Source organism: Nestor notabilis, unplaced genomic scaffold (assembly GCF_000696875.1).
Source record: "Nestor notabilis isolate BGI_N333 unplaced genomic scaffold, ASM69687v1 scaffold661, whole genome shotgun sequence".
Lineage (NCBI taxonomy): Eukaryota > Metazoa > Chordata > Aves > Psittaciformes > Psittacidae > Nestor > Nestor notabilis.
The window spans coordinates 29534-53910 of NW_009913122.1; the positions used below are offsets into that span (position 1 = coordinate 29534).

The 24377-nt window shown below is 39.7% G+C and overlaps 1 protein-coding gene across 1 annotated transcript in view; it reads left to right on the forward strand.

Moving 5' to 3' along the window:
- Window positions 1–24377, forward strand: part of CFAP58 (cilia and flagella associated protein 58) — a 57854-nt gene that overhangs the window by 29360 nt on the left and 4117 nt on the right. The window contains exons 13-16 of the mRNA XM_010022778.1: window positions 1897–2008; window positions 3886–3990; window positions 20888–21007; window positions 22529–22662. Coding sequence (XP_010021080.1) covers window positions 1897–2008; window positions 3886–3990; window positions 20888–21007; window positions 22529–22662 — 471 coding nt within the window. The remainder of the gene's footprint in view (window positions 1–1896; window positions 2009–3885; window positions 3991–20887; window positions 21008–22528; window positions 22663–24377) is intronic.

The window sequence follows — 24377 nt, forward strand, 5'->3', positions numbered from 1 at the left end:
GAAGGGAATTGTTTGGTTCAACCTCAAACACAGACTGTATTAAATTCCTGAAATAACAGCAATTAGGAAAATTAAAATATAAGAAGGAGGAAAAAAGATCTTGGCCAAAGTTGAAATGGTTTCCATATTTCTCCTTGTACTGTGAGTTACTGCCTACAGACTAAACTTGACAGACAGCAGCAGAAAAGATGTTCATAGTTCAGTGAGCTACTTAGTTGTACCCAAGGCCCAAATTAGTGGAACTGCTTTTTATTAGGCAATCCACAGAGGATGAGGAACGGTTGACATATTTATAACAAACCCCTGCACATTTTCACAGCTCTTTTCTTCCAGATTTATATGAAGACTTGCTCTCTGAGAAAGATTTAGTTAAATTTTCATTGAAGGTTGTGTTTCTTTAAAACAGAAGTTTAATAGCCCCAGCCTGATTTATCTCCTCCTTCTCTGGCTTAATGCTTCCTTTCTCTTTTTAACCCTCCTGTATTAGAGGCGTATTCTTTGCTGATGGGAAACTATTGTCATTTTCTACAGAATCAGTCTTAGTTTGTAAGGAGGGGCAGCTATGTTTTTAGCAGACAATTGTCATACTAATTCTATGTAGCTACCACAGTGTTGGGTGAGATCTTTAGTTTAACTGTATCGGTACAATTCCATGGCTTTCAGTAGAGCAAATTAACTTCAGTTGTGGTCAGTCCCATTGACTCCAGTGGAATTATGCCAGTTTGATTAGGTGTGACAGAAAAGCGAATTGGGCAAAAAACATTAGCAATTGCAGTTTTCATTGACTGACTGCAGACAGGAATAGGATTTGAACTTGCTGCCCAAATGCATTCAGCTGAAAGCCTGTTACTGTATTGAAACTCGGTGACGGTATTGAAGTATAGTGCGATGCATGCCATGATGGGTGGATCAATTCTTGCTAACTGCAGCAGCAATCACATACTTCAATGAAGTCCAAAACCATCATGAAAACTGCCTGTTGAAAGACTCCATTTATCACTTGTGTTGGTAATTAGCTTTCTTGATTTGCCAATTGGAGATGTGGGTTGTTTTTTTTTTATCTCTTCCATAACCTTGTCCAACTTCACAGTTAAAAAAAGGTCTTTTTCTCTCCACTGAGCTAAATGCAACTCTGAGTTTAGTAGGAAAAGATTCAGTGGCAGAGTAGGCACATGGTGATTCTCCACCCCCTTTTGACCTTGGAGAACTTACAGAATCCGTCCACTAAAGTTATAAGGGTTGGACCATTGCAGAGTGTGCCTTTTCGTTCCCCTGCCCCTCGACCCCCTATCCTCACCATAAAAGCCTAGTTGTCAAAGAATTTTGGGAGTGCTCAATTAATTTTAAACACAGCAGCAAATCACCCCTGAAATTCCTTGAGGAGAACTAATAAAAGAAATCAAACTTGAGTTCTCTAAAGAACAGTGTCCATCATAGTTAGGTCCTAGAGTGTATTTTACTTACTGGATTCCATGGGCCATGTAGATTTCAAACCTTTTTTCAAGCACAAGCTGTTAGATTCAATACAGGACTAACTAGATATAACTCCATAACTGATCTGCAGGTTACTCTAGATGAATTAACTGTCCTTCTGGCCTTAATGTACATGGGAAGATACAGGCAGTGAGATCCACTAGGCTGTGATTCCCTAAGAAATGAAGAAAAGTCCCCTTTTTGAGCCAGTCTTGCTGAAGTGAGTGAAGAGGTCTAACTGTGTTATCTTATGGTTCCACCTGCTTAGTGGTATCAGTGTTTGTTGACTATTAATCACAAAAGTCACTTTGCTTGTGCTGTAGTGCATGGAAGAATGATTTGTTATCATCCAGATTAGCGCCTTGGCCACATTGATGTGGCTTTGGTGTGGTTTTTATCTTTTTGTTTTATGCTGGTCTTTAGACAGGAGATTCATCACATGCGGAAGGAACTATTAAGGGAGCAGACTCGATGCAAAGTTTTGGAAGAAGAACTGGAGAATCCCTTGAATGTTCACAGATGGAGAAAATTAGAGGTGACGTGTGAGCATTTCAAGTCCCCAAAGCCCATATTACTAAGCCTGTGACACAGCACAAAGCCTATTTCGTTTACTGTTATGCAAATCATGTGGAGGGGCAGGCAGACTGAAATTTCCATAGTACCAGTGGAATAGTTAACTGCTGAATGGTTTCCTTGCACAATGCAATCAGTGTTATTTTTGTGTTACTTTCTCAATGAAAAATTGCAGAGGGATTTGTAAAGAGCCGGTCAAATGCTAAAGGAAATAAGAATGCGTAAGGCGAATTTAGAAAGGGGTAGTTCCTTAACATGGATGATGAGAAAGAGGATGATAGGAGAAAGATACAACCCTACCCTCACCAATTAGGGAGATGTATATGGGAAAAAAAAGCCAGAATTAGAAAGGATTATATGCAGGTAAAGAACAGATATGGAGTCAAATAGAGGATGAATAGATATGAAGTCAAATGGTAAATTACATCTGTGAGAAAATGAAGAGGCCTCCACATAACGGTGGTGGGCTCCCAAAGATAGCCATGTCAGGTAATGCGAGTTCAGCTGTTATGTAAACAGCAAATCTAAATTTCACACTATTTGAACCTGCCAAATGAAGGAGAAAAATAAAAAAATCCGTCAAGCACAGACCAAATATATGAACATCAGTTGGCATCACTGGATATTTTCAAAGTCAAGGCTGGCTGAGACCTCTCTATTGTGTGGATCTTCGATCTGATGCCAGCCTGGGTTGCTTAGCTGCTCTAATAATGAGTGGTAACATGCTAGTCCCTACAGAAGCAGAGCTGAATATTTTGGCTGTGCTTACTAGCAGGATAGTTAATTTCTGACATCTTCATGCTGAGCTTAAAGCAGAACGGTGCATGTAGCTTTCCTCATGGAAGGGAGATGAAATGCAGGATGCTGAACTAGGTTAAAGACATCTAGCTACAATCTCCAGCAGCACCCTGCAACAAAGTAAAACCAAGCCAAAATATTCAGTGTTGGGGAAACAAATGCATGAAGGGACTGATACAGGAAATCACACCTTTCCATTCTAGGTTAGTGGTCTGTATTTGGAACACAAAAAGGCCAGCAGATATCAAGATCCATGTGAAATAATCCTCATAGGGTTTTGGTTCAATTCCTAATGAACAAACACACTTGTATCACTACAGTTGTCACAAATTGGCACCACTTTTGGGCAGTGCTATAAAACAATCAAGGACTGAGTAGGTCATGGGGACTGAACTACTTTATAGCCTGGTTTCTCAGGAGGTGATATGCTGTTGTGAGTGCTGCATGTGTATCTGTGTTAGTGTCCTGGTTACACTTGAATTGATTAGTCAATTTAGGTAATATCAGACAAAAGATTAAGAGCCGTGAGATACCTTATAAGCTCAAGCAAATATACAGAGAGCAGGACCTTATTGGTGCCTTTACTGCAGCGTGAGTCTACTTCTTATGAGACATCACACGAGAGAGGAGAAACCACCTGGGAGAGGTGTTGTGGATCCCAGAGTGGGGAAAAGCTTCTTTCAGAGTTTGCTCTTCATTAAAGGATCCAGCAAGAAGACAGAACGTGGTGGGAATGTAAGCTTTGCTGGCTTTTCCTCACAGAATTATTTATTATTATTGGATGTTTTGAGGAAGTTTTATGAGGGTAACTGTTAAACATAAACATGCTCCAACAGATCTTCAAGAGGCAGAGCTTCCAGTTCCAGGACTGCTTGTATACTTGTAATTTAAAAAAATAGTCAACACTGCCCTCCCCCCTTTTATATTTGTCACATTTGAACACTTAGATATTATGTTCTTCATTTCCAAGAGAGAAACACTAACTTGTTATTAATTGTTATTATTAAGTATAATTTTTGAGATTGCTTTGTTCTTGTCTAGGCCAGGGACCCAAGTACCTATGAGCTGATTGAGAAAATACAAAGACTACAGAAGCAGCTTATCACCAAGACAGGTGAAGTGATAGAGAAAGAATTGCTCCTTCAGGTACTGCAGCATCATTATTTGGTTGTATCTTAATAACATATTTGTCTTACCCTGCATTCTCTGTCTACTCAGATGTGCTTCCTGAATGTTATTTAGATGCATGACTTTGAATTTCCTTTGCATGCCTTTTAGGTAGCTTTAGATGGCAGCACTGACTCAGTGAAAGAGAACAAATAGCATCTGATTAGTTGATTTTTATAGTCTGGTCACTGTTACCTGGACAACTCTGAGGGGGGAAAAAACCAAAGAGAACTAAAAAATGGATTGCTTTAGTTTCTTTATGTAATAGATTAGTCTTCAAGTCAGTGTTAGACCTTTGGAAAGGCATTTTTGTCCTTTTAAACATGTCTGTTGTGACCGGAACATGAAGGAAAATCCTTGTTTGATACCACTTGTGCTTAGTTTGGTTTTTGGCAGAAGGAATACTGCGGAGTTTGTGTGATTTAGGTATGCTGCTGATTGCGCCGTATTTGTCTTCAAGGTCTTCATGCTGAACTTTGCCAAAAAATAGTTTTTGTGATAGTTTATATTTTTTAATTGTATCTGATGTCCCTTAACGCCAGTGATACCAGTGAGATTTACATCGTAGAATCAAGGAGACACTACATTCCTGTAGTGCAAACCTTGCTATCAAAAAGGACCATCTTTGGGCTTCAACCATAGGTGTAAAACTGTGAAATTTATCTCTTTTCCCCTAATGACTGCAGGGATAGCTACAGTTTGCCAGCTCTAGGTATGATTTTAACGTTTTGGTCTTAAAAACCCTAATAGTCTTGAAGCCTATGTTGGGTGTTGCTCAATGAAGAGTAGAATGTGACCTGAATCTCCCTCTGTTTTGAGAAGCAGCTCAGCAGATGTTATCAAGGCTGAGTTTGTCTCTATTTATCTATTGTTTTGTAGGAAAAAATGGATCTGCAATTTCATTTGAAGGTAATGTATGGTGTATTATGCCTTTGCTTGGAAAAATTTAATCTTTGCGGCATAGCACTGCTGCACACTGAAATGCTGTCAGTGAAATAGTTTGTAAGCTTAAACAAAATGTAGCAAAAATAGCTTCAATTTTACTGTTATACCCATGCACAAATCCACTTCTGATAGATTTTTATGTAGTCTCTACTGCGTATCTTGCCTTATCCTCTGTGTGCTTCCATTTAGCTATTGTCCTTATTTAGAAATGAAGAACTGAGATACAGAAGTATTAAATTGTCTGCCCAAGAAAATCTTTGAAATGATAGGTAGCTGAGCCTATGTTACTATACTGGCCATTGGCACAATCTGTCTATGCAGCAGTCCTTCTATGGTAACTCTACTATTTCTGGATTTGGTTTTTTCTGTTTTCCTGGATTTAAGTCAGAGTTTGGCCATATAAAATTTAATTATTACACCTAGAATTGTTAATGAGTTCCTTTGCGTCCTTAATTCAGGCACCAGTTTCCTGTGCAACAATGCTGAATTGAAGGTCTCCCTCAGAGTGACTGACAGTAAAGAGAAGGCCAAAATACCATGCTCTGCATTCTGTTCAGGGCTTTATCATCAACATTTCTGATCTCTTTTCTGTTTTGCCACAGTGCTTTTGAGTCCTCCACAATGACTGAAATAGGACTTTTTTGTAGCACGGTGTGGGTAAGGAAAGGTAACCACAAATGGAGCTGGTCTCCCTGCTCATTTCCTCAAAAGGATTTCCTCCTGGGTAGGTCATTGGTGTAGGAGTTGCAAGTTAAGTGTTCTAGCTAGGCTTCTTCTGCTGTGTCTGGATAACCTTGTACAAGTACTTTCATTACTCTTTGGACAGGTTTTCCTTGGTATGATTATAATATCTGTTTTGTAAAGCGATACTCTGATGCTCACCAAAGCAAAATGCTCACTAATAGCTTATGAAACTCATGCTATCATGCTCCAGCACCTCCAGCAGCAGGAAATGAATGGAGAGCAGTAATGTTAACTTTCCAGAGGGAACTGAGCTGTACACAGCAGGAGGGTTACTCCACCAGACCTTCTTCTGTGCACTGTATCCTTATTCAGTAGAGAGTGTAGGGTTTGATCCTGACTAAAATTTAGAATTGTGGGAAAATGCAGCAATTTAGCTGCCATTTCTGGAATTTTTAATTTTTGTCCCATCAGTATAATTCGTTTTGGTTAGTGAGTTTGCTGTGTGGTCTATACAACAGCCGGTGTATAAGGCACTGCTCCTCTGTCAGGTGTAATAATTCCTTTTTTATCCCCCCCTCCTCCTTTTTTAAATCCCCTCATGTTTAAAGGCATTCAGTATCTGTTCTTTTATGGGTCTCTTCTTGAAGTTAGTTCACTTCAGTTCAGTCTCTGCTCATTTGCAGGGGTAGAGGAATTGCTGATGACTTAGCCTGTGCATAGCTGGTGTAATATCCCCTGTATTTGGAGTCACAGACTGTGGGAGCTGAGGGATACAAACTTCCTAGTTCAGAGAACTACTGCTTTCCCCATGTTGAGTTTGCTTGCAGATTCACACCTACTAACTCCCAGTCATCTTCATCTACATCTTGCCCTATGACAAGGGTATAGCCATTGCATATATCTGCTTTAAAATTATCTTAATCTCTTGCTTGCTATGCATAACCATTTTTATGTGTGTGCGGCCATCATGCTGGCAAATAGGATATTTGCTGAAGGTGAAGCTTGCAAGTGCCTGTGTCTGTGATTTCTGTGTATGCATATTATGTAACTTAAATTCCCTCACATCAAAATGTAGTAATAAAATGGAGTGCAAAAAACCTGTGTGGGTTGAATATCGAGTATTAAAAACACCCTTGGAATTTAGAAATACCCTGTGACTGGAAATGGTTGAGCCCAGTGTCAGCAACGTGCAGTTTGATTTGTAGGGTATTCACCTTGCTGCATCCTCATGCAGAGCTGTAATGTTTGTATAAGGAAAAAATAATTCCCTTTGTACTGTGTGCACTGTAGTTCTGTCCCCTGACTTTTTGATTTTAATGGTCTTTTAAATAAAATGGTTTATGCAGGGAACAATGTTGCAGGATGAGCTGGATATATAGATGGAATTTTTTGCTAAGGATCACAGTATATAGATTCACGTGGAAAAGCATCTGCTTACTTTACCTGCTCCTGATGTGTATTTGATCATATCCTTTTTATTAGCTTTTTTGGTATTTCTCACCTGTTAGTTCTTTAGAAGTGATGCAGCTGGAAAAGCGTGCTACAATCCCTGCTATGTGGTTAAAAGATTCGCTATGTTTCAGTCAGAAAATTTTGATTGCTGACAGTACAGAAAGAACCCAGCTTGACTCTAAAATCCCATACAAAAATATCTTTTAACATGTCAGCAGGGCACATTTTTTGTGTCAGACATTAACTGAGAGGTATTGAATATGCAACATGCCGAATGTTGGTTTTTTAGAATGACTTTTCAGAGTTGAACACTTTAATAAAGTGTAGAAAGATATCCCATATTACAGAAATTATTAAACTCTTTTCGTGTTTCTGATTTATCTGTGCCCTGTAGCCACAGCATCTTGGGTTATAACCTATCAGCTCTCATACTCCAAATAACTGTGGACATCCTGAGACTTTGAAGAGTAGCTGCAAAGCAGACCGTCATGCTTTCTCCTTTAACTCAGGCGTTCCCACAGGTGTGAGCTGCTCTGCTGATGAAAAATGCTGTCTTAAAAATCAGATCTAAACCCAAGGTCTTGAATACTTACGGTCAATAAAAATCCAAAGGCATTTTTGCCGAACACAGGAAATGTTACTTCAGGGTTGTCCAGCTTCCATGTTTGAGTCATTACCTTCCTTCTGAATCTGTGCAGTTAAGATACAGCATTTGTTTGGTTCTTTTTCTGAACTGTTGATTAATACTGCAGGACTTTGTGGAGAAATACACTGGTAACCAAGGAATTTCAATGAGGGGTGAAGATATTTGGGAACACGTGTGGTATGAACAAAACGTGTTGTGTGTCCATAAGGTATAATTAGTAATAAATAGAAGTGCTCTGCTGAGCAAATTCCAACTGCAAAAAAAACACTTGCTCACTTTGCATGTGGGGCAAATCCCTCACATGCCTGAAGCTCTGCTGCATACTGAACAGGGATGTGGTAAACTCACAGTGTAATGGATTACCTTGTTAGGATTATGATTAGTGTGGTTTTAGGAATTTATCCCATTAAAAGTGAATTATGCACTGCTTTATTTGTTTCAAATTTAGTTCTTTCTCTTCAGAGTGAACTACTCTAATTTGATTTTATGTCTGACTGAGCAGAATTTTATTCAGCTGCACGTCTCGGAAAGCATAACAGTGGGAAGATTCACATTACATGTCAGTTACCTCTGTTGTCAGTCATCTCAGAAGATTGTTCATAACTGTAAAAGAGAGATGTGCAACCAAGATTATTTGTGAAGGGAGGCAAAGGCAAATGTGTTTCATTTAAGCCTTGCACATAGTAGAGAAAGTATTGTTTTTCTGTACGTATGTATTTTTAATCACCATTGTTTTAAGTTGTCAGCATTCGGTGTGCAGGACTGGGCAGTCAGGAGGTGATGCTTCCAGACTGCTAGCATGTTGAGCTCATACTTTCAAAGAGTGCAAGGGCAAAAGGCGTGATTAGCTCATATATCTGACTCAGAGATTACAGCAAGATAGCACCCACATGTCCTTTGTATTGAGCCAAGTTTTCAGTTAGGTTTCAGTCCCCCCAAAGAGCTGATGGTCCCACTGACAGAGAGTAGGAGGAGTAGAGGGGGTGCTGCTGTCTCCAGTATTTATCAGTAGAGTTTCATTTTAGGTTTTGTAAGACACAGGGAGGAGAGAGTGAAAGAGACTTTCTCTGCGACCTTGGGCAGGTTACTTAGCTTTTGCACAGCAAGCAAAAAGGGAATAAAATAATTTCCACTCTTATAGTGGTGTGTGAATGAATATATTAGAGACATGACTCACTTCAGTAGTAACAATAGCTAGCTAAACACTCAAAATAGGCAGATGTTTTATGGCGTTTGTGCTAACTTGGTAGTAGAGCTGTTCTATCCAGTTTGAGGTGCGTGTTGCTATAGTGTCTGAATATATAGATAATCATCTTTATTTCTCAGAGCTGGTACACTAGTTTCATAAAGAAATCTGCTTTAGAACAGTGTGTTACCATGTGGGTTTATGCAGGCTGGCAGCTACTGAAATCAAAGTTTTCTCCGAACTAACATAGGAGCATTGGGATCTGCTTCCGTGTATTTGTTATTAAAAAAAATAATAAAATCTGGCTATTTATTATTTAAAATACTGGGGTTTTTTCAATCTTGTTTCATTTTTCTCAGCCCAGTTCATGAGAGCCTCGTCCTTCTGAAAGTAATTTCTTTCCATAGCTTGACAGTTTCATGAAGCATGCTTCTGCTAGCTTTTTCATTGCTCTCACAGTGCTCATGTAGCTTCCATTATACAGCATGTAATACAAAAAAGTGTGCTCAAGTGCCGAGTAAGAGATTTTTTTCATCAGACAGCCTGCTAGGGAAAATAGGAGAATATTCTCCTATTACCTGCCTTTATTTTGGTATTCTTAAGGCCTAGTTCAGTTTTAATTTAGGTTTTGTCTGTACCTCTTCAAAATAGCTGAGATTTACATTATGCTCTTAAATGTGGCATTTATATGTTTTTGGTGCTGAGTATAGATTCTACTTGGATTTGACAGTATAACCTACTTATATGTTACATGTAGGGTAGATAGTCTGAGTTGGGGAATTTTTTTTCTGCAGAATTGTCTATTTTCATAAAAATAACTGCAATTCACTTCAGGAAACTAATGACTGTAGAATCCCTAAGAGTCTCTTTTGACCTGCCCATTATTGTTTCTCTGTCATCTTGCCTTTAGAGAGATTTTAGCAGAGGCAGTTTGGGAGAGTGCTTTGTACATACTGAAACTTACAGGTGAACTGCGAAATCCACTGCCAACATACAATCTTTTCTTTACTGCTCCTTTATCATTTATATATAAAGTCAGCCTTTTGAAGGGATTTTTCCATCCAAAAATGAAAACGGAATATTTTTTTTATTTCCTAGCTTTTAATACTTCACTAGGACTTGGGTCTTTTCTATCTCTATTTCCTGGAGGATTTGACTTCCTTTGGAAGTACCGGATTAATGCCCTATCTTGTGGCTGAAGCTAGTGGTTCTTTCAGCCCTCAATTAAAGGGGTGAGTATATTGAGCCTGAGGCCTTTTCTATGCTTAGAAGTACCATTCCTACTCACAGAAAAAGGCCATTTTTCTGATTGAGCTTATACCAGCTCTTGAATGGCAGAATATTTTCTTGCCAGTATAATTGCATCTAATTGTATAGCAAGTAGCTGGCATAGCCATGTCAGCACAAAGAAACTGCACCACTGAGAAAGCTAAGCTGGCAAAACTTCTAAACATTGATCAAATGGCTCCTGACATGGGGAAAAAAAGGCAGAAAAATTCTTTCCTGTCCTTGTAAAAACCTGAAGGTTGTCATGGCTCTTAAGGAAAAGAGAAAACAGTACCTGATGGAATGTGGAGTTTGAGTTTGTGACTCCAGTTGTAAATTGGTGGCCAGAATTTCAAAGGATTTATATTGGAATATAGAAGTGAGAAATACAGTAAGGACTCAGGCCTAACATTTACTTTTTGGCTTTCAGTTGGGTATGAATCATAAAGAAAAAGTTTATTTCCCCTGTGCCATGCAGATTTAGGCACTGGTGTGTCAAAGGTATGCTGTAAGAATAGCCTTTATTTAGAATTGGACTCCAAACAGATTGTCTGGTTTTTTTTTCAAATGAAAAAATAATCTATTTCCATAAACTCTGGCTGTAACCCAGTTCTATCTAGTAATTAACAAAAAAGTATCTAATTATCAACACGATATTTTGATGCACAACAGTCTACTGAGTTAGTGCCATTAAATTCATTTCAATCCAGTGCCTCGAATCTGGTTTGAACTGGAGTGTCCAATGTAGTATGAGGTGACATATGGAGGTACTTAATGCATCGATTCATCCTTCAGGAGTACTTTCTGAGGTTCTTTCCTTCTTGTGCTGCCCTTTTATTTTCCTTCTGTTGTGCTTGAATGTTCATTGCTGAACTAAGGCTTTGACTGGGGACTTTGACTGTAGTTGGAAATGTTTTGTATTTTAGTATGGGTATTAAGTTGAAGGATTAGTGTCATTTAGAGATCTTATGTCTGGCATGATGATTTCCTATACAATTTTGTTCTGACACTGATTTTTCTGATTAATGAAATTAATTAAATTATTGATTAATTTTTAAACTGATTGTGTATCCAGTAGGGTTCTGTGAGTAAGGTAGAACCACTCACACCGAGCAAATTGTAGGATCATTGTGTTAATTCTCAGTGCAATCCTGTGGTGGTGCGATAAGTAATCACATCTCATAAACAGGAAAGATATGATTCACGGGTGCGAAGGGTCTATTGGGGGTCTGCATATCTAAATGAAGGTTTCATGTAAGCCTTACTAATTCAATAGGGATTTGGGGGATGTTCATTTCTTGCCCTAGCTCTCCTCAGAAAGGAGTTGATTTCTATTTCTGCATATTTTAAAAACGCTTCTTGGCGCATTAGTTTATTTTAGCCCTTCTAATCTCAGTTCATCTAGAATTAGAAGATGTTCTATGCTATAGAAGCTTTACAGCATGATAAACTGCTCTTAAAAACACGCTGACATTTACATTCTTTCCCTCCTCCCACATCTGATGCAATTCAACTGGAAGAGAATAAAGTCTTCCCAGGAAAATAGCCTTTTTAGGGTTTTTTTTGTTTAGGGTATGTTTGTTTAAATAGGGTTCTGAAAATCAGGTGGGAAAGGTGCCGATCACTTTAATCAGGTGAAGATAGTCAACTAATCTTTAGAGTAGGAAAATAGTTTTCCGATGAAAGTATTTCTGACACTGGGAACTGGGAAGTAAAGCAGATTACTTAGCAATCAAACAAAATGTTTTTGGTGAGGAATTTTCTTAGCATAAGAGTTTAAATTTCACAGAATCTCTGTGGAACTACACTGCCCTGAAACAAAACAGATTTCTCATGTTAAATGGTTCTGGACAGAAGCAAGGTGCAAATTTATTTGAGAAATCAGAAGAAAATAGATGAAAACAACTTTAGGGATCCTGCACCTCTATTAGCTGTTATAATGGTGTTTTAGTTAAAAACATTCAGATGCCATTTACAAAGATGAGGAAGTTGCAGGTGGAGTGAAAATCCCTTAGGATTCTTAGGTGGCAAATGTAGATGAATGCTTAATCTGTTGTTGAAGTGGTTTAGGAGAATTGGTATATTTACTTGATTTTGAGCTTGAAAGTGAACTCTAATTGGGTCATCAGATGCTATCCCTGTACATCATGCAAGATTAATTTAATGACAAAATACCATCCTTTATTGATGAATGCCATTTCCTTCATTCCAGTTCAGGTACTCTTAGTTAATGAATGCAAGATTGTTGTCTTGGAGTGTACTGTGGTTTATGGTTGTGACGCTTCTATGTTCCATGCTTCTAACCTGCTGCTATAGTCTAGCCCTGGTGTTTCTGAAAATCAAGGACCAGATGTGTTGGCTTATTCAGCTTGGTGGTCCTGGAAGCTTGAGAAACTGTTTCATCTCTGTGTACCATCAAGGAGTTTCAGTGCACTTTGGCAAATTCATGTAGTAACAGTTTGTGTCCTCTTGTAGACTGAGAATGAGAATAGGAGCACTCAAGTAGCACTTCAGCGTAAGTGCATTAAAGATTTAACAGCGTTCAGATACTGAAAGGACGAGGCCATGTGAGTACCCAGGGTACATCAGGGTTATCTGCAATCTGCACCAGAAAAGCAGGAACAGCAATCACCAAAGTATTTTATTCAACTGCATTATATCTGGTTTGAACCAAGAAGTCCTGAGCATGGCTACCTTGTGTCATTAGACTTAAAATATTTAGTAAAATGACCCATTCCTAGAGTTCTTACTTGGTCAAAATTGCCATTAGCTTCAATGATAATTTGCTAGAATAAAGCTGGAGTAAAAAGTTCAGGAATTGTTCCAGTAAATAACAAATAACTGAAAGCAAACTTGTTTACTTCTCATTCCTTCATTCAGCATGTATCTGGGAAGGAAATAAATCTGCTGTGCACCCCAGGGTAAAGTATATTAATCAACCAGTTATCTTGTTAAGGGAAAATAAATGACTCGCTGTGCTGTCTGAATACATTGAAATGCACAAGCTTTGCAGTGCTGTTAGCAATCCGATACTGTCAGCCATCCAGAAGCTGCTAGAGAAGTTAAAATACTGGAGGAGTGCAACAGCAATGTAGCAGTACATTCGCAAGCCTGTATTACATAGTGTGGCCCAGAGCCAGCAGCAAATCTTTATTATTCAGGTGTACCCTTTGGCAGGCGCGTTCTTCCACTGAGGCAAGAGTGTTCTGCTCTTCCCTCAGCAGCAAGATACGGACAATCTACAGCAGCCCTTTTGGTGATGGATTGTTATTTCTCATGGTAGTTGCAACTTCAACAACAACAACAACAAGACGTTCCACAGAGGCAGACTAGATTTTATCTATTTTGGATAATTATTTTTTTTTATTCTTATAGGAGTGTGAATGGTGTCCTTGTTGAGAAAACACATGCAGAAAGATGCAGCAGGCTAAGGCTGTTTTAGGGCAGTTAGAGGCGGGCAGTTAGAAGCAGGCAGTTAGAGTCACTGTGTTGTTCTTTGTTGGTTTTTTAAAAGATAGCCTAAAACTGAACACATGAGGACACAAACACGCATAGGAAGAACTCTGTTCCTCCATTCTTCACTCTGAGACAACCAGATGCAAGCTGCTGAGTGCACAGGAGCCAAGCACTGGGGGACCCTGCCAGTTGCTCCACATCCTCTAAGCTCAGAGCTCGTCTTCCTGTGCCTGTCTTAGTAGATATAGCTGTAATCTTAAACAGGGGATGGCACACTTCAGCACAGCAGTTGTCTTTACATTAGGATTCTCTTTCTCCTTCCTTTAGCCCTGTTTCTGTTTCTTTGAATTTTAAGAAACAGGCACGGGGAGCTGCAACAGAACTCCTCAAAGGATAGTAGAGGGTCGACTGTAATTACAATGAGTCTGAATGAAGCCATATATTAAAACATTCATGATTTCAGAATTGCCATATGTGTTTCTTAGATATACTGTTATTTCTTAATAGGTTCCGAAATGTGACAGGAGACCACTCTTTCTTCCCTGAGGTACTTGGCATATGCAGGCAAACTCTACTATCATGTCAGAAAGATGTATGTAGGCTTTACTGCCTTGTTAGATATTTGAAGGTTTAAGTGGTGGCTTGACTTTGAGACAGCTGTTCAGAGGTAGCAATTCTAGAACACAAAAGGACTTGAAGCTAAGTGCTCTCATCTTTCAGGGAAATCTAAAGATCTGAGTCAAGCAGGTGATTAAAGTGATGTAGGTGCCTAACTTAAAGATAGGTATTTCTAGAAGCAGCTCTGCAGCTACTCTGACCCGTCGAGGTCATCTGTCAGATCAGCCAGAAGTGAGAGCAGAAGCTGGGTCTGCTGGGAATCCCCGTCCCAATCCTCCACCTGCAGGAACAGCTCATCATTAATACCGGAGCTGTGATAATTCTTGTTTGATTCATCTGATAGTTTTGAAATCTAAATGGCTATTGAATAGCTAAAATGCATGCTGTTTCACTGATGTTGAAATACAGAAGTTTAAAGTCAAATAGTCTACATTCAAAAAAGAGGCTTTGGGGTTTTTTTCTGGCTTGAAACCCTGTATATAGTAATTATTAGCCAGTAAAAGGTTCCCCATTGTTTGCTTTGGAGACTTATTCACTTAGAATATTTAGATTCCTTGTTGATAAGATTCGTATCAACCTCTGAATCTCCTCCAGGACACTTTAAGACAAGCTGCTACTAGAATGTGAAACAAAGGTTTGTTTAAAGCTCTCTTCAGCCCAACTGTCAAGCTGCATGCAGAGTGGAAATAGCTGGAATATTTACATCAATCCATGCCCAACATGTCAAGGGTAATTCTCACCTTCAAGGAACAGCTGACTTTTGTGTGTATATAAGTGCATGTGTGTTTCTGTTCACACACATAGAAGCACAGGGGATAATTAATAGATCATCTTCTGCAATATAAAGTGTAAAAGCTGTGTTTAAATGAGCTACTCTGGTTAATGATTTTATAAACTTGCGTACTATCAGTAGTAAAAAGGGAATTGCAGCTGTTATGTCAGCAAGAGGCACCCATGCCTTTTTCTTCTGATAGATTTTTATCCTTGTGTGTCAGAGTTCAGAAGCTGAAGAAGGGGAGGATATGTAACCTATTTGCTTTTCCTTTGGGGAAAAAAGCGCAAATGTTTTCCTGCACAATACCTAACAATAATAATAAAAATAATAATAAATTGCAATTGCACTTTAGCTGGAAATGTTTGTACTTTGTTGTTCCTGGAAGATGGTAATAATGCAGCATTCAGCTCTTACTGTTACAAAAAAGAGTCAAGGGTGAAGACCTTAGAAGATGCTCCAAGGTGTTTTTTCCTCTCTCGTTAAGTTGTTTTGAAAATGCCAGTCAATTTGGTGCAGCCTGCTCTGTGCCAAAGGAAATGGATTTGCTCTTGAGAAGCATTAATATTAAATGGAGGGGTACATTGTAAGACAAGTTTAATTTTACTCCATCTAGACTGGTGCAAAGTCTCCCCAAAGATGGGGAGATTGTCCCAGCCCTTCCTTCAAGTTGGTGACAGTGTTTTAACAAGAAAACCCAAAGGGTCTCATGCGTTGTTAGTGTTGACACATTGTGAAAGTGCTTCAGTGATCTCATTCAAACGTGAATTAATTTCCCCAATAAAAACATCACATTGGACAGTTAAAGGAGGGTCTAGATGATGATGTAATATAAGACGTTCTAGGGAACTGCATGCTTGCAAGGGTGTTTGCAGATGGATGTGGAATAGACAAGAAAGAGCAGGAGCTTCTGAGAAGTCTTTATTGAGAAAGTTTATCTTGCACATTTCTCATAGAGCTGGAGGCAACATTCTTCTATTGTTATAAAATTCATGAAGGTTACCATATGCTAATTTTTTCCTCATAAAAATTTTAATTATAGATGTCCTGAGACAATAGGTATACACATACACACAAATAAACATGCAGCATATACAGGTAAAATGGCTATGACTAGATGTGTATGCCTATGTATGTGTTTAAGCCATATTTCAGTGTCCTGTTTAACACTTTGAAAAGGGATCACAGCCCCTTAAGGACACTCTGCTGCTGCATGGCATCGTAAACAAAATGGCTCTGGAGTTCAGCTTAGTGGTGACATTTTGGTTATAATGCCAATAAACAAGAAACCCCCCTGTGGCACATTGACTGACTTTGCCTCATCAAAGCAGGGAGAAACTGCAGTCTGCTTACAGGGTTACAGTGTTGCTTTCTCCACCTTACTAATTAAAATAAGGATTTTTAGCTAGATTAAATATGTCTGGGTTTGCAACTCTACACTACATTGCACGCTTTTGCTTTACATCTTTACCTTGTTGGTTTTTTTCTTTAGCTCAATTGCTGGAGGCAGGCTTTAACATAAATGAAATTTACTCTGAGTCAGAGGCTTTGGGATTTGTGTGTGTGTGTATTTTTAATAATATGTGTGATAGAAAGCTTTTGGTGCAAAGTAGGATTTTTGTGGGTCTGATGAAGAAGGCTGCTGATGTGCTGCCACGCCAGGTAAATTTGTTGAATTATCTACTTGGAAAGACAAGCTGATAAAAATGAGGAAGCTGGGACTTCATGGCCTGTTTCTGCCGTGAATACATCTTCATTAAACGTACAGTCATCCATCGTCTCTGGCTCAGCATGATACCCTGGGCTGACTAACAAGATGGGTCATTTCAGGAGTTCCCTGGTGTCATGGCAAGGGAGAAGATGACATAAAATGGAGTCACATCTTTAGAGCTAATACCAGGTGCACTGGTCTAATCCCAGCTTGGGTGACTGCTTCCCACTCCTTGTCAAAGCAGTGAAATGCTTTGGTGTCACTTTGGGAATGTGTCTGATGATGCTGATGGTCCCTCTGACAGGGAAAACTGAGCAGAATAGGCTGTGCTGGTTGGCAACAGTATCTTCTTTTGAAGCAGGATTGTGCTGGCAAAAAGTCAATCTTCTTGCTGTAGACTGAGCCAACTCGTGACCACTGGATCCTGAAGAATCGATTGAAATTTGCAGAACAGCAGCCAGTCCTCTGCAGAAGAAAACTATTTCTTCTCAGTTTGCTGTAGAGCAAGCAGGCTGGGACAACTCCGGATTGTGGCTGGGACAGCAGCTGGGTAAATTTAGGGGAAAGCACCACTCGCCCCCCACCGTCCACTGAATTAATGGCTGAGAGGCTTAGGGATGCAGAGACTTATTGTCATGGCCAAGCCTGAAGGCAGATGTGTGAGCTCCTTGGAGCTCCCCTGGAAAACAAATCTGAGACAGGAAGGGCGGTTCTAAAAATAATGTGGAGTTTTATTTACACAATTTTTACAGCAGGTATTCACAGAGGTGCTGAAATTCTCTTTGGTATGCCTGAAATTTGACTGTAACCCTCAATCTGAGTCTCCCAGTGTGCCCTACATACACAAGATGAATGTGCCCTCATCTCTCCACCACCGGCTTGTCTTAGTTTCTATGTCATAAACCAATGAAGCTGGCTGACATTATGGATTCGGTCCTACAAACACCTCCTGAATTCCATGGGAATTTTGCAATGGAAAAGGTCACATAAAAAGCTTTGGTACTGGCCTAGACCTGATCTGAAGACATGTGCATTACTCTTACTGGTGAAGGCTTAACAGCATGGAGTTATGGATAGATCTAATGGATCTTTCTTCACCTCCTCAAGAAGTAGTGCCTCACAGCATGTTTATGACTTTTAAGTTCTATTCATCTCAAGAACATGTAACTCTGGCAAGAGGTATGTTGTGGTTGCAGCCAGGAACGAGGACGGAGGGGAGTGTGAGGGAAGACAGTTTAGGACAAGCCAAAGAAACCCATCTGACACATGCCGTAATGGGCTGGCTTATGCCTATCCAGTGGGTGTAGGATTTCAGGTAGCTTTTTCTCCAACATCATCTGTACAGCCACCAATGGAAATAAAAGTTTACTGACTTCTACTTTGGACAAAATAGTGTTAACTTACTTCCAATAGGCATCGAACAGATCAGCTTCCCCTCTTTGAATTACTGTTACACTGCTGATTTTCACTGCTGACTTATGATTTTCTTGGCAATGTTAGGATGCCTTCTCCCAGCCGGCCCCATTAAGTTCTCAGACATTTTAATTTTAAGGATTTTAGGCAGTTTTAAGGAATGCACATGCATTTTACTTGTTTCCAAAAAATCCCTCCCAAAACATAGATCCATCTTCTGGGGTATTAATTTATGCACTACAACTGAAAAATACTTTGAATACAATGCACACATCAGTCAACCCTACAGGTCTTGCAGCATGTTCTATGCTGTATCTGGTAGCTGGCTATTTATAAGGTATCTGCATGTAACACACATTGCACAGCTTCTCTGTCTTTTGAATATCAGTGGAGTATTGTCAAAGCCAAAATTTTTCTTTATTAATTTGTGCTGATTTTTCCCCCAGGGCATTTCTGGTTTCTTATGTGTAGAGATAAAAGTACCTGCTATAAGCAATGCATTTTTGGTGGTAGTTTCAAATGTACCTTGTGACTGACTTAGATTTACTCTTGTTATTGCTGTTTCAAAATTAATTGAAATCAACTGATTTTTGTAAATTATTTTTCTCATCCTGGGGTAAAATGTCAGAAATTATAGAAATGCCAACCTGTGAATACAGACTTCTGCTGATGAGAAGTATCCAGGTTTCTCTTTTAATGTTTTGCTGACATATGGTGCTTCTAATCCAGTGACAAATTAATTGACTAGATGTAAAAGAGATGGACAGCGCTTAGCAAGGAAGAACAGGATATGCATTATAAGACAGCTGGTTCTGCCTCTGTTGGATTATGGAGACAATATACATCGGACAGCTAACGAGTCTCTGTTGCTGTCCGACAATAAGATAGATACTCCTTATAATAGAATTGCACACTTTGTCTCTAAATGAGGTTATTATACACACCATTGCACAATGTTTGAAGAGCTTGGTTGGCCCTTGTAGAGGTTTAGGAGAGAAATAAATTGGAAAACAATTGCACATAAGACCTTCAATCCATCAACTGCTCCGTATTTATCCAGATTACCATTACACTCTTCCAAAATACAAATCTGTGATACATTCAGGGGTGGAATGTTAATACTGACCAGCCAGATTTTGACAGGGCCAATTTTTCTTTTGCTGTTGTTTTTAACTTGCAGTATAATCTTGTTTCCTCTGAAAGAAAGGGTGGTAGTGGAAACCACTTGTAGTGACATAACAACTCTCTGCTGAGAATGAATTCTCAATATAATTTTTGCCACTATGCAAACTTCAGTCTGGGTCTCAGACTGTGAACAACTTCATTTATAAGGAACTTTTCCTCAGTAATATTCAGACTTCAAGGGCAATGCTTGAAGAAGTAATTTATGATTTGAAGCGCTTCCATTTTTTGGGTCCCAGCTTGTGACCATTATAATGCTTAGTTTTAGGAACATGCTGAGGTCTGAAACCTTCAGACTCCTTATGCTCTTGAAGACTGGACACCTGGAATTTTACATCTTCAAAGTAACAAGACACTTCTGAAAAACCTGGCTTAACCACTGAGCAAGGCCACATGTAGCAATTCTAGATGATGTGGTGGCATCTTTCCCCACATCCCTCATGGAAGAATTCTGTGGTAAGAGTTATAGACGGAGCGTATAAAAAAGACAGTAAAATGCGGTTTTGTCGAAGCCAGAGTAAATAATCACCTATCCTACCTCCTACTTGCCATTTTTGTCTGGATCAGTTAAATTGTTTGTCTGCAAGTCTGACTTCCAGTCAAATAACCCTCCTTTTTAATTCCAGCCCTCCAGGTACCAGACAAGGATGGGATCTTGCTAAATAATGTTAAATAATCATCTTAGTCTGACAGAGCAGATACTAAAAATCTTGTAATGTTCAAAGCTATAAAGGTGGCTTTGTTCAGAGCTTTATTCCTCAGACTTAAAACAAGTACATCCTCAAAACACAGCTGAAGCAGCATTTCAGTACAGAGAGCTATAAGTGTGTCCATGGTGTGGTTTCTGTTCGGGCATTGCTATATCAAACTCCCACAAGTATACTGTTCCAACGTGAAGGAAGAGGAGACACGTGACAAAGAAAAATTACTTGGTGGTAATTGTGTTAGTCATAGTCGTTGCTGTTTATACTTTCCCTTTCCCAGGGCCCCTGCAGTTAAAATGAAAGATGTTATACATATACATATATATATGTCTGTGTGTGTGCGCGCGTGTGTGTACATGTGCTTCACAGGATTTCCGTTGGAAGAAGTTATTCTTTTGTACAGTTCTTCCCTGACATTTCTATAGCTTGCTTACACTCTATTTGGTGAAGCTATGATCTTTTTTGTAAGGCAATGATGTGGCTCATAAGAAGAGAGATTGCAATACGCACAGTTACTAGTAATTAATTTCCCACCCCTGGATACTCTTCCAGTGACTGTTTTGTATTCTCTATGGCAGAGAGTGCTCACTGATGACAGTGTTTAAGTGTATTTCATTTGTGGCTCAAAGTAGTTGGATGTTTCTCTTAATGAGCTCTCCCACTGCTATCACAACAACTTTAAATACCTTATGGCTAGTGAGAAAGACTGACACACAGGCAGATTTGTTTCTGCAAATGTCTTCCTGACTAACTCGCATTTTTCAGTGAGGTTTATTTCATCACACGTTGTGCTGATTCTATAGCAATTTTAAAAGACCTTTTCCTCTTCCCTTTTTCTTAGGAAAAGGAGAAACTGTATGTGGAACTGAAGCACATCTTGGCCCGGCGGCCTGGGCCTGAAGCCGCAGAACAGTTGCAGCTCTACCGGCACACTCTCCAAGAGAAGACTAAGCAGCTGAAAGTAAGAGATGCCCTCTGTCTCTGGCTGGGGGCTGCCAGGCTTGCAGAACAACTTCACCACTGATGCTGGGGAGCAGGGTCTCAGGAAGGTTTTTGATGAACAGTGTGCATGCCTTAGTATATAAGATCAGGAGAATAAGGTTAATGCTCATATCCCCAAGGAAAAAACAATAGCAGTAGAGGAAATTTTTTCCACATTATGCTAGTTTGTTTCATTCAAATAGAGGAAAAGTCCTATTAGAATATGAGTGTGCAGCTCAATTCTGTAAATGCTTTATGAGCATGGGCATTCTGGGACATATCAGTTTTCCATTAAGCTTATTTGCCTTCCCTTTTCTTAAACTTTTAAGATCTTTAATAAGCAAACCAAAGCCATTTAGTTTTCCTTTTAAAAAACTAGTAGGAATATATTTGGAATCCAATCTTAAACTCATGCGTTTCTCTTGCAATGTGCATATGCATATTAGGCTTGCAACTTTTAAAGGGATGATAGGAGTAACCTCTCCTAACCCTTTGTCATTAGAAGAGAGGATTTCCTGCTGCAGGAATCTTGTGGGAACCTTTGAAAGCATGATATTAAAAAGTGATTTTTTGATAGAATAAGCTGATCTTCCCTTGTTCCTGCCTGCATGAAATATCAGTCTCCCCAGGAGTTCATCTACTTCTACTGCTCGTCTCTTTGTTGAAGTCATCATCTCCTGTTCACTGCATCATAATCACGTCTATACTAACCATGAGTAAAAAAATGCAGGAGCAGATGGGCCCTTAGGAAACAAAGAGGCTGTTATGCAAATCTTAACTTTCCATGGAGAAGAAAAACAATGTAGAAAATGTAAAATAGAAGCCAAAGTTTTGCTAAACTGAATGTGATTTCAAGTTTTCCATACAGTTCCCATTTGTCCTTAATGCAGTCAATTGCTACTGTGTATTTCAGGCACAGTATGCTCTAGCGTTCTGGCATGCATGCCATTTTGCAGTGCCAGGTCAAGCTATTCTCCTTCTTAAAGAAGGAAAACACACTGTACATGTTCCTACTTTCTTTAAAGTTTACTGACTCATATGAAAGTGGCATTGTATTCATATTTGCACTACCTAGTACTACTTTGCCTGTGTGCATTGAATTACTTCACATAATAAAGTCGATACCTGTGAATAAAACCAATTATTATTATTATTAAATAAATCCTTGCTTTATTGTTAAGACATTCAGTTAAGGTTTTCACCCAGATTTGTATGCCAGAACATTAAGAGCTAATGTATGTATTAATACCATACCCCTAATGCTTGGAGCATATTTTACGTGTTTTATTGTTGTTAAATGGCATAGCCTTAATTTTGTAAATTATCCTTAGGTGAGAGGAGGTGATCAAATGAAATATCATGATAGAAAATGAGATGTGGTACAGAATGGTGATTTCTTATATTGTCAGATGTGAAAGGAAAAAGTGCTTGTAAAAGTACTAACTTATCTGTAAGTGAAACTAACGGCTCCTGTTCCTGCTTTTTGCCTTTTGTTTGTTAGGTTTTGTCCTCAGAGTTGAATATGTATGAATCAGAGAACCAGGAATACAAACATGAAATTGAAAGACTTGGCAATGAGCTTATGAATGTGAAAAAGAAATATCTGGCTCAGAAACGCAAGGAACAACAGGCCAAGTATGGGAAAATAACAGTTTTGTCTACACAACTTTTGCATAAACTAGATTTTTATTTAGATCCTGCTTTACCCTTCTGATTGGAACATGGCCAAATTTGGCTGAGGTGATACAATATTGTTGCCTAATTTTCCTGAATGTTATCCTTCATATTACTTCAGTCTGGTCTAGATTTATCATGATCTATAGCCTGGACAAGAATGTCCAGGAGAGATGTTGCTGACCTGTTCTGCAGTCCAGCTAAATTATTCATACCAATGGTGCCCAGAGGGCACAGGTTAGTGTCTGGTCTCCAATACTGAATCATAGAATTGTAGAATAGTTTGGGTTTTAAAGGTCGTTTTTAACCCAGTCTCTCCTGCAGTGAACAGGGATATCTTCAACTAGACCCTGTTGCTCAGAGCCCCATCCAGCCTGACCTTGAACGTTTCCAGAGATGGGGCATCTACCACTTCTCTGGGCAACTTGTTCCAGTCCTCATTGTAAAAAATTTCTTCCTCATCTCTTACTCTAAAGCTACCCTCTTTTCGTTTAAAACCATTACCCCTTGTACTTGTTTAGCAAGAGCCTTGTTTAGCTCTGCTAAAAAGTTTGTCTCCATCTTTCTTATAAGCCCCCTTTAAGTACTGAAAAGCTGCAGTAAGGTCTCCCCAAAGCCTTCTTTTCTCCAGTCTGAACAGCCCCAAATCTCTCAGCCTGTCTTCACAGAAGAGGTGTTCCATCCCTCTGATCATCTTTGTGGCCCTTTCCTCGACCCACTCCAACAGGTCCATGTCTGTCCTGTGCTGAGGACTCCAGAGCTGGACACAGTACTCCAGGGGGGGTCTCAGAGCAGAGTGACAGAATCACCTCTCTTGACCTGCTGGCCACGCTTCTTTTGATGGAGCCCAGGATATGGCTGGCTTTCTCAGCTGAGAGTATACATTGATGGCTCATGTCCAGCTCTTCATCCACCAGTACCCTCAAGTCCTTCTCCTCAGGGCTGCTCTCAATCCCTTCATCCGCCAGTCTGGATTGATACTGGGGGTTGTCCTGACCCATGTGCAGGATCTTGTACTTGACCTTGTTGAACCTCATGAGGTTCACATGGGCCAACTTCTTGAGCTTGCCAAGGTTGCTCTGGATGGCATCCCATCCCTCAGGCATGTCAACCAACACCACTCATCTTGGTGTTGTCTGCAGACTTGCTGAGGGTGCACTCGATCCCACTGTGTCATTGATGAAGATATTGAACAGCACCAGTCCCAATATGGACTCCAGGAGAGAGATGCCACTCATCACTGATCTCCATCTGGACATTAAGCCATTGACCACTACCGTCTGGATGTAACCATCTAACCAAGTCATCTACCAAACAGTCCATCTGTCAAATCCATTCTCTCCAATTTAGGGAGGATGATCTGGGGGAGTGTGTCAAAAGCCTTACAGAAGTCCAGATAGATGGCATCTGTAGTTCTTCTCTTGACCACTGATGTAGTCACTCCATTGTACAAGGCCACTAGGTAGGTCAGGCTAGATTTGCCCTTGGTGAAGCCATGCTGGCTGTCTCGAATCATCTCCTGTCCTCCATGTGCTTCAGCGTAGCTTCTAGAGGGATCTGTTCTAACATCTTCCCAGGCACAGAGGGGAGGCTGACAGGTTGGCAGTTCCCAGGGTCCTCCTTTCTACCCTTTTTACAAATGGATGCAATGTTTCCCTTTTCCCAGTCACCAGGGA